The sequence below is a fragment of the Haematobia irritans genome, chromosome 3, assembly GCF_050003625.1.
Source record: "Haematobia irritans isolate KBUSLIRL chromosome 3, ASM5000362v1, whole genome shotgun sequence".
Taxonomy (NCBI): domain Eukaryota; kingdom Metazoa; phylum Arthropoda; class Insecta; order Diptera; family Muscidae; genus Haematobia; species Haematobia irritans.
In genome coordinates this window covers 194,881,581-194,897,445 of record NC_134399.1, presented here as the reverse complement: position 1 = coordinate 194,897,445, position 15,865 = coordinate 194,881,581, and the positions used below count along the sequence as shown (strand labels likewise).

General features: G+C 36.4%; 3 protein-coding genes across 10 annotated transcripts in view; 1 reads left to right on the top strand and 2 right to left on the bottom strand.

The window, feature by feature from the left end:
- Nucleotides 1–15,865, top strand: part of LOC142230618 (carboxypeptidase D) — a 266,046-nt gene that overhangs the window by 61,478 nt on the left and 188,703 nt on the right. The window lies entirely within an intron of this gene.
- Nucleotides 6,893–7,874, bottom strand: LOC142230564 (serine protease SP24D-like). The gene is made up of 2 exons (XM_075301206.1): nt 7,583–7,874; nt 6,893–7,514 (listed from the first exon to the last, which is right to left on the bottom strand). The coding sequence occupies exons 1-2, from the start codon at nt 7,834–7,836 to the stop codon at nt 6,989–6,991; spliced, it is 780 nt and encodes a 259-aa protein (XP_075157321.1). The 5' UTR covers nt 7,837–7,874; the 3' UTR covers nt 6,893–6,988.
- LOC142230563 (serine protease SP24D-like) lies at nt 14,811–15,781 on the bottom strand. Its single transcript, XM_075301204.1, has 2 exons — nt 15,507–15,781; nt 14,811–15,438 (listed from the first exon to the last, which is right to left on the bottom strand). The coding sequence occupies exons 1-2, from the start codon at nt 15,740–15,742 to the stop codon at nt 14,913–14,915; spliced, it is 762 nt and encodes a 253-aa protein (XP_075157319.1). The 5' UTR covers nt 15,743–15,781; the 3' UTR covers nt 14,811–14,912.

Sequence of the window (15,865 nt, the reverse complement as noted above, 5' to 3'; positions counted from 1 at the left end):
GACCATATTAGTCCATATCGGGCGAAAGATATATATGGGAGCTATATCTAAATCTGAACCGATTTCAACCAAATAAGGCACATATGACTACATTGATAATTGTACTTCTAGTGCAAAATTGCAACCAAATTGGGCCAAAACACTGGCTTCTAGGACCATATTAGTCAATATCGGGCGAAAGATATATATGGGAGCTATATCTAAATCTAAACCGATTTCAATAAAATTTAGCACACTTGACTACACTACTAATTGTACTCCATGTGCAAAATTTCAACCAAGTTGGGCCTAAACTCTGGCTTCTGGGGCCATATAAGTCCATATCGGGCGAAAGATATATATGGGAGCTATATCTAAATCTGAACCAATTTCTTCCAAAATCAATAGGGTTCTATTCTAACCAAAAACAGGAACATGTTCCAAATTTGAAGTCGATTGGACTTAAACTGCGACCTAAACTTTGATCACAAAAATGTGTGCACAGACAGACGGACGGACGGACAGACGGACAGACGGACATGGTTATATCGACACAGGAAACCACCCCGAGCATTATTGCCCAAGACACCATGTGTCTATCTCGTCTCCTTCTGGGTGTTACAAACATATGCACTAACTTATAATACCCTGTTCCACAGTGTGGCGCAGGGTATAGAAATGTATAGATATTAAATTATCCAAAAATTTTGTACAGGAAGAAAATTTTGTAAAAATTTTATATAGAAATAAAATTTTGACAAAATTGTCTATAGATATAAAAAATTGACAAAATTATCTATAGAAATGGAATTTTGACAAAATTTCCTTAAGAAATTAAATTTTAACAAAATTTTGTGTAGAAATGGAATGTGGACAACATTTCCTTAAGAAATTAAATTTTGACAAAATTTTCCGTAGAAATAAAATTTTGACAAAGTTTTCTATAGAAATAAAATTTAGACAACATTTTCTTTAGATATAAAATATTGACAAAATTTTCTATATATATAACAGGTTGGCTGATAAGTCCCCGATGTGGCACATAGATGGCGTCGCTAGTATTAAATGCATATTATTTTTCTATAGTACCAACCTTCAAATGATTCGCATCAAAATTTGACGTCTGTAAGTCTATTAGTTTGAGAGCTAGAGCGTCTTTCGTGAAGCAACTTTTATTATTGTGAAAAAAAAATGGAAAAAAGGAATTTCGTGTTTTGATAAAATACTGTTTTCTGAAGGGAAAAAATACGGTGGAAGCAAAAACTTGGTTTGATAATGAGTTTCCGGACTCTGCCCCAGGGAAATCAACAATAATTGATTGGTATGCAAAATTCAAGCGTGGTGAAATGAGCATGGAGGACGGTGAACGTAGTGGACGCCCAAAAGAGGTGGTTACCGACGAAAACATCAAAAAAATCCACAAAATGATTTTGAATGACTGTAAAATGAAGTTGATCGAGATAGTAGAGGCCTTAAAGATATCAAAGGAACGTGTTGGTCATATCATTCATCAATATTTGGATATGCGGAAGCTCTGTGCAAAATGGGTGCCGCGCGAGCTCACATTTGACCAAAAACAACAACGTGTTGATGATTCTGAGCGGAGTTTGCAGCTGTTAACTCGTAATACACCCGAGCTTTTCCGTCGATATGTGACAATGGATGAAACATGGCTCCATCACTACACTCCTGAGTCCAATCGACAGTCGGCTGAGTGGACAGCGACCGGTGAACCGTCTCCGAAGCGTGGAAAGACTCAAAAGTCCGCTGGCACACTGAAAAAAATATTGTCGTGAGGTCAAAGATTTCATGTCTTTAAAATACGAATGCAAATTTTGCTTAGCACAGAAGACGCATTTCTCTAGTATAAAGTTTTTTTCCTTGACCAAAGGTCGATAAACTTTTCAGTGAAGTCGTATTGTCCTTATAATTAAGTGATTTGATTTAAAAAATGGATATCATAACATGAAAGAACAAATGTTTGGGCTAAGGTAAACTTGACTTTAATAATTTAGAAAAAAATCTTTAAATTTGCCATAAGTCATTGAGAACGATGGCAAAAATTCATGAATTGAGCTTCGAATTGCTTCCCCACTCACCGTATTCTCCAGATCTGGCCCCCAGCGACTTTTTCTTGTTCTCAGACCTCAAAAGGATGCTCGCAGAGAAAAAGTTTGGCTACAATAAAGAGGTAATCGCCGAAACTGAGGCCTATTTTGAGGCAAAACCGAAGGAGTACTACCAAAATGGTATCAAAAAATTGGAAGGTCATTTTAATGGTTGTATCGCTCTTGAAGGGAACTGTGTTGAATAATAAAAACGAATTTTGAGAAAAAAAATGTGTTTTTCTTTTTTAACCGGGGACTTATCAGCCAACCTGTTATATATAAAATATTGACAAAATTTTATATAGAAATAAAATTTTGACAAAATTTTCTATAGAAATACAATTTTAACAAAATTTTCTATAGAGATACAATTTTAACAAAATTTTCTATAAACATACAAATTTTCTACAGAAATCAAATTTTGCCAAAATTTTTCTATGGAAATAAAATTTTGCCAAAATTTTTCTATAGAAATAAAATTTTGACAAAGTTTTCTATAGAAATGAAAATTGGCCCAAAATTTTCTATAGAAATAAAATTACGACAAAATAGTCTATAGAAAAAAAATTCTATCGAAGTAAAATTTTGGAAAAATTTTAACTTTTAAATTATATTAATTTAATTTGGAAAAATGGTACGCTGGTACGAATTTTGGTCCAATTTTGGAAAAATGTTGGTCCAAAATAAAAATTCATTGTGGCCACGCTGGTCACAATATTTTTCGTGAGTCACGACATTTCTAAAAGTGAATGTGAGTCCTTCGTGTACAAGATTATTAATGTGCGTCTCATATTCAAAACGGCTCTTCCAATTTTATTTTTGAAGATCGCACATTTTGCACATTTTGTTTTTCTACAAGCGCAGAAGCTAAAAAGTATTATTAGTTAGATTTATAAAAGCTCTTGAATCTTTTGAAAGTACTCGACAAGAAGCCCTTTTGAATTATTTTTCAAGTTCTTATAATATGTAGAAAACTCCACTGAAGACTATATAACTGTATACTTGTTAAATTATTGCATGCTAATCTAAATCTATTTAAAGAAAAATGACAAATAAATATTTATTTTTCTCCTTTGTACATTATCGGATTTTGGATAGAGATCAGGGATCTGTAACACCTACTGAACATCATGAAATTCTAAGTCCGCCTAATGAAATCACCCTCAAACGTGAATTAGATAATTTTGTCAAACATGACAAGTCGATTAGTAGATTTTAGCTGACTTTCGAGGTTTTTTGATTTTTGACAATACTGGAATAAACTTCTTTACCAATGACTCTATTCATGATACTTATTCTGTCTGAGCCAAACGTCTATCTTGGATTTTGGAATTTTTGTCTGTGTTTTGTTTTTATACCCCCCACCATAGGATAAGGGTATTTTAAATTTGTCATTCCGTTTATAACACATCGAAATATTGCTCTAAGACCCCAATTTCACCATGACCCAGAATATATATATAACATACTTTATATTCTGGGTCGTGGTGAAATTTTGAGTCAATCTAAAGAGTGATATGGTCAAAATTTGGTCAATATAAACTTGACGTATTTCTTTCAATTTTGCTCCTATTTTGATTTTTGAATTCACACTTCAGTTGTCAAAATGCCGTCCCAGCAAGAAGAGCAGCGTATCAAAATTTTGCTCGCGCATCGCGAAAATCCGAGCTACTCGCACGCAAAGCTGGCAAAATCGCTAAAAGTTGCCAAATCAACCGTTACAAATGTAATTAAAGTGTTTGGGGAACGTTTGTCGACAGCCAGGAAGTCTGGATCGGGGGGAAATCGAAAACCGGAAGCCGCTGAGACGACAAAGAGAGTTGCCGGTAGTTTCAAGCGAAACCCTAACATCTCTCTCCGAGATGCCGCAAATAAGCTGGGTGTATCGTCTACAACCGTGCATCGAGCCAAAAAACGAGCCGGACTATCGACTTACAAGAAGGTAGTGACTCCAAATCGCGATGATAAACAAAATACGACTGCCAAAGCGCGATCCCGGAGGCTGTACACGACGATGCTGACGAAGTTTGACTGCGTGATAATGGACGACGAAACGTACGTCAAAGCCGACTACAAACAGCTTCCGGGACAGGAGTTTTATACGGCAAAAGGAAGGGGAAAGGTAGCAGATATTTTCAAGCACATAAAACTGTCAAAGTTCGCAAAGAAATATCTGGTTTGGCAAGCCATCTCTACCTGTGGCTTGAAAAGCAGCATTTTCATAGCTTTCGGGACTGTCAACCAAGAAATTTACGTGAAAGAGTGTTTGAATAAACGTCTGCTGCCTTTCCTGAAGAAACACGGTTGTTTCGTACTGTTTTGGCCGGATTTGGCATCTTGCCATTACGGTAAAAAGGCCATGGAGTGGTACGCCGCCAACAACGTGCAGGTGGTTCCCAAGGATAAGAACCCTCCCAACACGCCAGAGCTCCGCCCAATTGAGAAATACTGGGCTATTGTCAAGCGGAACCTAAAGAAGACCAAAAAAACTGCTAAGGACGAGCAGCAGTTCAAGGCAAACTGGCTTTCTGCGGCGAAGAAGGTGGACAAGGTGGCTGTACAAAATCTGGTGGCAGGTGTCAAGCGTGAGGCCCGGCAATTCGGATTTGGAAAAGCGAAAGTCTAACTGAATATTTTTTCCTGAATTTTATACTAATTGAACTTGAAAAAGAAATTTAATTTGATTTTTTAAATAAACGATTTCACCGATTTACACGCGTTTTCCCTTGACCAAATTTTGACCGTATCACCCTTTAAGCATGTCCGTCCCTCCGTCTGTCTGTTGAAATCACGCTAACTTCCGAACGAAACCAGCTATCGACTTAAAACTTGGCATTAGTATTTGTTATGGATGTATGTCGAATGGTATTGCAAATGGGCCATATCGGACCACTTTTACGTATAGCCCCCATATAAACCGACGCTCAGAATTGGCTTGCGGAGCTTCTAAGAGAAGCAAATTTCATCCGATCCGGCTGAAATTTTGTACATGGTGTAAGTATATGGTCTCTAACAACCATGGAAAATTGGTCAACATCGGTCCATAATTATATATAGCCCCCATATAAACCGATCTCCAGATTTGGCTTGCGGAGCCTCTAAGAGAAGCAAATTTCATCCGATCCGGCTGAAATTTGGAACATGGTGTTAGAATATGGTCTTTAAAAAACATGCAAAAATTGGTCCACATCGGTTCATAATTATATATAGCTCCTATATAAACCGATCCCCAGATTTGGCTTGCGAAGCTTCTAAGAGAAGCAAATTTCATCCGATCCGGCTGAAATTTTGTACATGGTGTAAGTGTATGGTCTCTAACAACTACGCAAAAATTGGTCCACATCGGTCCATAATTATATATAGCCCCCATATAAACTGATCCCCCGATTTGGCTTGCGGAGCCCCTAAGAGAAGGAAATTTCATCCGATCCGGCTGAAGTTTGGTACATGGTGTTAGAATATGGTCTTTAGCAAACATGCAAACATTGGTCCACATCGGTCCATAATTATATATAGCCCCCATATAAACCGATCCCCCGATTTTGATTGCGGAGCCTCTAAGAGAAGCAAATTTCATCCGATCCGGCTGCTTTGGTACGTGGTGTTAGTATATGGTCTCTAACAACCATGCAAAAATTGGTCTTAATTATATATAACCCCCATTTAAACCCGATCCCCAGATTTGACCTCCGGAACTCTTTGAGGAGCAAAATTCATCCGATCCGGTTGAAATTTGGTACGTGGTGAAATTTGTTAGATATTATTTCTATAGACAATTTTGTCAAAATTTTATTTCTATAGAAAATTTTGTCAAAATATTATTTCTATAGAAAATTTTGTCAAACTGAATTATTTACGTATTTAATCGGCCTTTTGTTTGTTTAATATATACCCCGTATGGACTAACTTACAATTGAGAAGACGGTGTTAAGAAGTTTTAAGATACCTTGCCATCGGCAAGTGTTACCGCAACCCAAGTAATTCGATTGTGGATGACAGTCTTTAGTACAAGTTTCTATGCAATCCATGGTGGAGGGTATATAAGATTCGGTCTGGCCGAACTTACCGCCGTATATACTTGTTTTAATATAGCAGACCGTAAGGGTTGAAATACAGGTCCATTTTACTTTTTGTTAACTTATATATCTTGACAATTTTCCGTCCCGACCGTAAGAGGCATCTGATTACATATGCATATAGGGACTGTTCACTAGGGCTGTCTTCTTTTAGCACTGGATGCAACATTTGTATGGACTATCCAGAACATCGTTGCACTGGTGTTCTATCCAGAACAACTCATCAGTGCAAGTCGCGCCGATGTTGCCGGATTGTATTTTGATAAAGTGATTCACAATAGCAACTTATTGTGACTAATTTATCAAAAAACATGTAATTCAAAGTGGTACAGTGTCATAAATAATCGCAGCAGTAAATATTTATTACAAATTGGAGCATTTCATATATTAAAAATGCAAGATTTAACTTCTTTTCTGTGATTGTTTTTAAACAGCTGATGACAGTGTTGCATATTTTTGGAGATGTTCTGGATAAGCGAGTACTCTGTTTTCTTTTAGTCCTTCACGGCTTAGGGTATCCAGTGCTAAAAGAAAACAGCCCCACTGTTGATCGTAAAACTTGTATTTTTAAGCAAAAACTTGTAGTTTCTTTAAAAGTGTATAGATTCAAATGCATAATAGAGAATATAGCAGCTTCGGTCCTACCGAAATTACTCGTAAAGCCATTTGGATTTGTTTTTATCATAAAATTAAATAAATTTTAGCAGAAAATTAATAATGATTATTAAATTTGCTTTGTATTTTCTATGGTTTTATTTAACATTCTCTTCTCAATTAAGATCAACGCATTTTCATCTATATTCCAGTCACAGCCATGAACAGATTTTAATCCTTGGAATTTTCTCTCAACCACCCCTTATGACCAGGAACACTGGTAAATCCATCTGGTTTGACACCACAAGCATCCTCAACGAAACTTGCAACGGCTACTAAACGATTGTTATAGACCGCAGGACTACCGGAATCACCTTTACAAATGCCAGTACCGTTGTTTATTCCATGCAAACAGATTGCACCTCTGGGAATATAAGTTAAACTTTTTCTACATTTCTCTTCACCCAAAGCTTTTGCCATGTTAAATTTCAAGAATGGTGCCAATTCTCCACCTTCACTGACACGTCCCCAACCGGAAGTTGAAACTTCAGCACCCGCTGGTGGATCTTCGGTAGCGATTTCTATAGCTTTTACATTATCATTAAATTCCAAGGGTTCGGCCAATTTCAATAGAGCTATATCATGTTGGTAAGGCCAATAACTGGGGTTAGGTTTCACTTTGGTAACATTAAGCAATTGGCCACCTTCATAGGGCGAAAGACTTCCGGCTCGGACATTTAACAAATTTGCAGGGACTCTTTAAAAAGAAGACATTTAAATTTTAAGTGATTTCCATTCTTCTGTGAAATGGTCCTAAATACTTACGGTTTCTTATAGAATCCATCGACGACACAATGGGCTGCTGTTACTATATAATATGGTGATATGATGGCACCACCACAATGATGAGAACCAAGAGCAAGTATGGATACCTGATAAGGAAATTGACCCAGTTTAGCTAAATCCCCACCAACTATACGTGATTGTGGGAGGGTTTTCGGTTGAGGTTTACCCTCAACATCCCACACCAACAAAAGACATAGCAGGGACAAAGATTTCCAAATACTTTCTGAAGTCATTGTCAATCGGTCGAATTGATTTTACGAATTGATCGGAATGGCACTGTTTCGAGGGTATAAATACTCGCTGAATGAGGTGTTCTATCTCAAGAATTATTCACAAGTAATTAAACATCATGTTTGGATAATTCTTGAAATAGCGGAAAACTTTCGAAAGTGGTAGCGTAATGGAAAATCACTTTAACAATCCTAAGAGGGTATCTAATTAAATTTCAACAAAAATTTAATGTTTACTAGCCATACTCTAAACAACTATGAGAACAGGGTAGCCATATCACATAGGAAAGAATAGTTGTTGCTTAATTAAAATATTATAATCAATCACACAAATTAATAAACCTATTAATTTTCTTATAATTATATAAATTAATTTCTACTTGCCTTAGAGATTGGTATTAGCATTTTCATGGTTGAAGCAACTTCTATTGAAAATATAAAAACAATTTTTGAAACATCAAATTTCACATCAAGTTTTTTTTTATAAATATACACTAAAAAATTGAAACTTCTATTTCACTAAAGCCAATTTAACTTTATTTTAGTTCATGGAATTATTATGTTTCCTTTGCTCTAATAATTTTTTTTTGCGGATTGAATATTGTAGTACGGCCTATAAACTTAGAGCTAAGGCTCAATAAGAAAACTAAGGTTTTCAAATAGGAAACCGAGAGGACAAAGTGGGGAACTTAGATTCCACGGGATTATTCATTGGATGAGGTAACTTAGGTTCCTGGACTAATGGGTCATTTTAATGTGTGATCACACTACCACAACGAATACTTACATGGGAAACAATATGTCGCAATGAGAGAAAAATAGATGATGTATGAGGTAACAATATTTATTGGGACGAAGATATCCTTTACCGTCGAAAGCTGGATGATAAAAGAAGCCGGAAACTTAGACTAAATTTGACAGATGAATTCATAGATTCAGAAAAGAAGAAAGACGAAAGCAAATAGAAATCAGAGTTGCTACTTAAAATTATGACAGCTTAAAGCTATAATCTATTACATTCATTTTAATTTATGTTTATAATAGGAATTCAATATTAATTCAAGTTTTAATTCAATATAACAGAATGGCTGATATGTCCCCGGTATGAAACAGAGATGGCGTCGCAGGTATTAAATGCATATTATTTTTATATAGTACCAACCTTCAAATGATTCGTGTCAAAATTTGACGTCTGTAAGTCAATTAGTTGGTGAGATAGAGCGTCTTTTGTGAAGCAACATTTGTTATCGTGAAAAAAATGGAAAAAAGGAATTTCGTGTTTTGATAAAATACTGTTTTCTGAAGGGAAAAAACTACGGTGGAAGCAAAAACTTGGCTTGAAAATGAGTTTCCGGACTCTGCCCCAGAGAAATCAACAGTAATTGATTGGTATGAAAAATTCAAGCGTGGTGAAATGGACACGGAGGACGGTGAACGCAGTGGACGCCCGAAAGAGGTGGTTACCGACGAAAACATCAAAAAATCCACAAAATGATTTTGAATGACCGTCAAATGAAGTTGTTCGAGATAGCAGAGGCCTTAAAGATATCAAAGGAATGTGTTGGTCATATCATTCATCGATATTTGGATATGCGGAAGTTCTGTGCAAAATGGGTGCCGCGGCAGCTCACATTTGACCAAAACCAACAACGTGTTGATGATTCTGAGCGGTGTTTGAAGCTGTTAACTCGTAATACACCCGAGTTTTTCCGTCGATATGTGACAATGGATGAAACATGGCTCCATCACTACACTCCTGAGTCCAATCGACAGTCGGCTGAGTGGACAGCGACCGGTGAACCGTCTCCGAAGCGTGGAAAGACTCAAAAGTCCGCTGGCAAAGTAATTTTTATCGATTATCTTGAGAAGGGAAAAACCATCAACAGTGACTATTATATGGCGTTATTGGAGCGTTTAAAGGTCGAAATCGCGGCAAAACGGCCCCATATGAAGAAGAAAAAAGTGTTGTTCCACCAAGACAACGCACCGTGCCACAAGCCATTGAGAACGATGGCAAGAAGTCATGAATTGGGCTTCGAATTGCTTCCCCACCCACCGTATTCTCCAGATCTGGCCCCAGTAACTTTTTCTTGTTCTCAGACCTCAAAAGGATGCTCGAAGGGAAAAAATTTGGCTGCAATGAAGAGGTGATCGCCGAAACTGAGGCCTATTTTGAGGCGTAACCGAAGGAGTACTACCAAAATGGTATCAAAAAATTGGAAGGTCGTTATAATCGTTGTATCGCTCTTGAAGAGAACTATGTTGAATAATAACAAGTATATACGGCCATAAGTTCTTATGTACCCTCCACCATGGATTGCGTAGAAACTTCCACGCAAGACTGTCTTCCACATTCGTAATACTTGGGTTGTGGTATCTTAAAACTTCTTAACATCGTTTTCTACATTGTGAGTTAGTCCATACGTGGTATATATTAGACAAACAAGTTATGTATAGTTAAGTCTACAAATAATTACGAATCGATATGGACTTTTTGCACGGTACGTAAAGAGCCAGAATTGAAATATGGGGGTCGCTTATATGGGCGCTATATACAATTATGAACTTGATATGGACCAATTTTTGTGTGATTGGAAATCGATTTATCTGAGGGATATATATAACTATATTTAGACCGATATGGACTAGTTAGGCATGGTTGTTAATGACCATATACTAGCACAATGTACCAAATTTCAATTCACTCGGATGAAATTTGCTCCTCCAAGAGGCTCCAAAACCAAATCTCGGGATCGGTTTATATGCGGCTATATATCATTATGGACTGATATGGACCACTTTTGGCATGGTTGTTAAATATCATATACGATCACCACGTACCAAATTTCAAGCAGATCGGATGAATCTTGCTTCTCCAAAAGGCACCGGAGGTCAAATCTGGGGATCGGTTTATATGGGAGCTATATATAATTATGGGCTGATAGGAACCATTTTCTGCATGGTTGTTGGATACCATATACTAACATCACGTACCACATTTCAACCGAATGGGAAGAATTTTGCTCTTCCAAGGGGCACTGGAGGTCAAATCTGAGGATCGGTTTATATGGGGCCTATATATAATTATGGACCGATTTCAACCAATTTTTGCATGGGAGTTTGAGGCAATATATTAACACCCCCTACCAAATTTCAACTGAATCAGATGAATTTTGGTCTTCCAAGAGGCTCCGGAGGTCAAATCTGGTGATCGGTTTATATGGGGGCTATATATAATTATTAACCTATGTGGACCAATTTTTGCGTGGTTGTTAAAGACCATATACTAACACCATGTACCAAATTTCAGCCAGATCGAATGAAATTTGCTTCTCTTACAGCTCCGAAAGCCAAGTCGGGGGATCGGTTTATATGAGGGCTATATATAATTATGGACCGATGTGGACCAATTTTTGCATGGTTGTTAGATACCATATACTAACACCATGTACCAAATTTCAGCCGGATCGGACCGGATCGGATATGGGGGCTATACGTAAAAGTGGACCGATATGGCCCATTTGCAATACCATCCGACCTACATCAATAGCAACTACTTGTGCCAAGTTTCAAGTCGATAGCTTGTTTCGTTCGGAAGTTATCGTGATCAACAGACGGACGGACGGACGGACGGACATGCTCAGATCGACTCATAATTTCACCACGACCCAGAATATATATACTTTATGGGGTCTTAGAGCAATATTTCGATGTGTTACAAACGGAATGACAAAGTGACTTATTAGCCAACCGGTTATTTTCAAAAACTACATTAAACATTCTCCCGGCCTTGTCCAAGGGGGTCAATTTAATGGTCCAGAGCCTCCACCAGTGGTGAAAGTCCTCTGTCTCTACTGGTCGAGTGGGTGCTAAGGCGTCTAGATCTCTCTCGAATCTCATTGGCTTTATTGCTTCTTGTAATTGGTGCTCCAGAGCACGACGACTGATTAAAAGATGGCGGACATCGGAGGGTACACGACCACGTTTAATTTCATCATATGTCACTCGTACAAGGGTGGCAATGTTAGGAGGGTATGATGACGGCAGGCGCTCTCGCAGATGCGTTCGTACGTTTTATGAGATCTGGCTAAACAATTAAAGCAGTATCCTAGCCTCCTAGCTTCTGTTCGACGACGACCCACGTCCATGTTTAAAAATTGTTTAATTTTAGTTTAATAAAAAAAAAATGGGAAATATTATACACTAATGAAGCATAAAGATTTACTAAATTCGTAAATAGTTCATTATTTCTGTAAGTTGGTAAATTTTACTACAAATGCGCCCAGCTTGAATTTCGTAGAAAACTAAAGATAAATAAATATATGACTCGAATCAGCGAATTTTCAAATATAAATTAAATTCGGTTGTCTTTGATGTAAAGCAAATTTTCTTTACACTAAAGAAATAATCTTTAAATGAACTGAGATATTGAGAAAGCTAAAAAAGCTTCAATATATTATTGTGAGAATTTAGCATCTTTGGTTTAAATTTTTTTTCGAAATTAACCAAAAACATGTATATACGGCCCTAAGTTCGCCCAGGCCGAATCTTATGTACCCTCCACCATGGATTGCATAGAAATTTGTACTAGAGACTGTCATCCAATATCAAATTACTCGGGTTGCGGTAACACTTTCCGACGGCAAGGTATCTTAAAACTTCTTAACACGGTCTTCTCAATTGTAAGTTAGTCCATACGGGTTATATATTAAACAAAAAGACCGATTAAATACGTCAATAATTCAGTTTGACGAAATTTTATATAGAAAAAAATTTTAACAAAATTTTCTATAGAAATAAAATTTTGACAAAATTTTCTATAGAAATAAAATTTTGACAAAATTTTCTATAGAAATAATTTTTGACAAAATTTTCAATAGAAATAAAATTTTGACCAAATTTTCTATAGAAATAAAATTTTGACCAAATCTTCTATAGAAAAAAAAATTTGACAAAATGTTCTATAGAAATAAAATCTTGGCAAAATTTTCTATAGCAAATTTTTCTATAGAAATAAAATCTTGACAAAATTTTGTATAGTAATAAAATTTTGACAAAATTTTTTTTAGAAAAAAATTTTGACAAAATTTTCTATACAAATAAAATTTTGACAAAATTTTCTATACAAATAAAATTTTGACAAAATTTTCTATACAACTAAAATTTTGACAAAATTTTCTATAGCAAGTTTTTCTATAGAAATAAAATCTTGTGTAGTAATAAAATTTTGACCAAATTTTCTATAGAAATAAAATTTTGACCAAATTTTCTATAGAAAAAAAAAATTTGACAAAATTTTCTATAGAAATAAAATTTTGGTAGATTATTTGTGGGGATCGGCTATATATAACTATATATTGCTCCTCCAATAGCTCCAGAGGTGAAATCTGGGGATCGTTTTAAATGGGGGTTATATATAATTAAGACCAGTATGGACCAATTTTTGCATTGTTTTAGAGACCATATACTAACACCACGTACCAAATTGCAACCGGAGCGGGTGAATTTTGCTCTTCCAAGGGGCTCCGGAGGTCAAATCTGGGGATCGGTTTATATGGGGGCTATATATAATTATGGACCGATGTGAGTTTTGCATGGTTGTTAGAGACCATATACTTACACCATGTATCAAATTTCAGCCGGATCGGATGAAATTTGCTTCTCTTAGAGGCTCCGCAAGCCAAATCTGGGGATCGGTTTATATGGGGGCTATATATAATTATGAACCGATATGGACCAATTTTTGCATAGTTGTTAGAGACCATATACTTACACCACGTACCAAATTTTAGCCAGATCGGATGAAATATGCTTCTCTTAGAGGCTACGCAAGCCAAATCTGGGGGTCCGTTTATATGGGGGCTATACTTAAAAGTGAACCGATATGGCGATATTTTCAATACCATCCGACCTACATCAATAACAACTACTTGTGCCAAGTTTCAAGTCGATAGCTTGTTTCGTTCGGATGTTAGCGTGATTGCAACAGACGGACGGACGGACATGCTTAGATCGACTCAGAATATCTCCACGACCCAGAATATATATACTTAGAGCAATATTTCGATGTGTTACAACCGGAATGACAAAGTTAATATACCCCCCAAAAAATTTTTTTGTATACCCTCCCCTATGGTGGAGGGTATACAAAAAAAATTAAATTTGAAGTGTCAGTCACAATGTTGATTTTTTAACTGAATTTTAATTGTACGTGAATAGCTTTATTAATATGTCACAAAAAGTTAATGAATTTATGGAGCCTAGCTTTAAAGCTAGCCATCTCCTTAAAAAGTATCCTTATTTTAAAAAGCTAAAATCCTTAAGGGAAGGTATCCACGTGAACTTTTTATTGAGTGTAGTTTGACATTTTTTAGCGCCAACTTTCTTACTCTCCAATAGACCCCTAGTGCAAAAGACCAAAGAATTGAGATCCGGATATTTCGGTGGATATTGTGCGGTAAAAATGAAGCGAGGAAATGAAAAGAGGAAACTCAAACCCTTAAACTATTCTAGGTTGATGCGTACTGAGTCCTTTTGAAATGTCCGGCGTGGATTTCTATCTATCGGTTAATTTCTGTTGTTGTTATCGTCTGTCCACTTTTTGGACTCGATGCAACTATATCAGTATCGCGGTAACGAGCAATGGTACGAGAAACGAAGGACTTATTCAAATTGAATTCTTGTACGATATCTACGATAAGAATTGATCGACATGTCCATTAATTTTAAATTTTTAAATGAGCCAAACTCCAAATTAAAAATTGCCAATTTAATCTCAGAGGTGGAAATAAAACAAAATTTAGTCAAATGCATTCAGAAGACATCAGTTTCGGATTTTCGTATCCTAATCAATTTTACTAACGCTTAAAATAATCATAAAATATTGATTTTCTTATGCTAAATACAAGCTATATAAGCACCCCAAAATTTGAATCTGAAGAAATGAAAGATGTAAATGTAGTAATAACCCAAAAAAATTTTCAATTTCACATTTTGAATAAAGTATATTTGATTATTTTTTTATATAAAATCATTTATCCATTGATGAATCGTAAAACTTACGAATCATGCAAGAGTTTTCAATCGCTTGAATTTTCCCTCAGCCACCCTTTGTGACCTGGAACACTGGTAAAACCATCTGGTTTGATAGCGCAAGCATCCTCAAAGAAACTGACAACAGCAACCAAACGATTGTTATAGACAGCAGGGCCACCGGAATCTCCCTTACAGATTCCGGTACCGTTATTTATTCCTTGCAAACAGATAGCACCTTTGGGAATATAATTTAAACTTTTCCTACATTTCTCTTCACCCAAAGCTTTTGCCATGTTAAATTTCAAGAGGGGTGCCAATTCTCCACCTTGCATGGTACGTCCCCAACCAGAAGTTGAAACTTCGGCACCTTCTGGTGGATCTTCGGTAGCGATTTCTATAGCTTTTACATTATCATTGAATTTCAAGGGTTCGGCCAATTTCACTAGGGCAATGTCATGTTGATAAGGCCAATAGCTGGGGTTAGGTTTAACTTTGGTAACATTAACCAATTGGCCACCTTCATAGGGCGAAAGACTTCCGGCTCGAACAGCTAACATATCTGCAGGAATTCTTTTAAAAAAAGGAACCACATTTTGGTTTCTTATATATTCTTCCCTAAAATAGTCCTCACTACTTACGGCTTATTATAGTATCCATGGACAACACAGTGGGCTGCTGTTACTATATAATATGGCGATATGATGGCACCACCACAATGATGAGAACCAGTAGCAAGTAGGGATACCTGATAAGGAAATTGTCCCAGTTCAGCTAAACCGCCACCAACTATACGTGATTGTGGTTTACCCTCAACGGCCAGCGCCAACAAAAGGCATAGCAGGGATGAAGTTTTCCAAATGTTTTCTGAAACCATTATCGATCGATTGAATTGATTTTACGAATTGATCGGAATCGAAATGTTTCCGGGGTATAAATACTCGATTTGTATCAATCTTATCTGTAGTATTTTAACACTACAATTCTATTTCAAGAACTA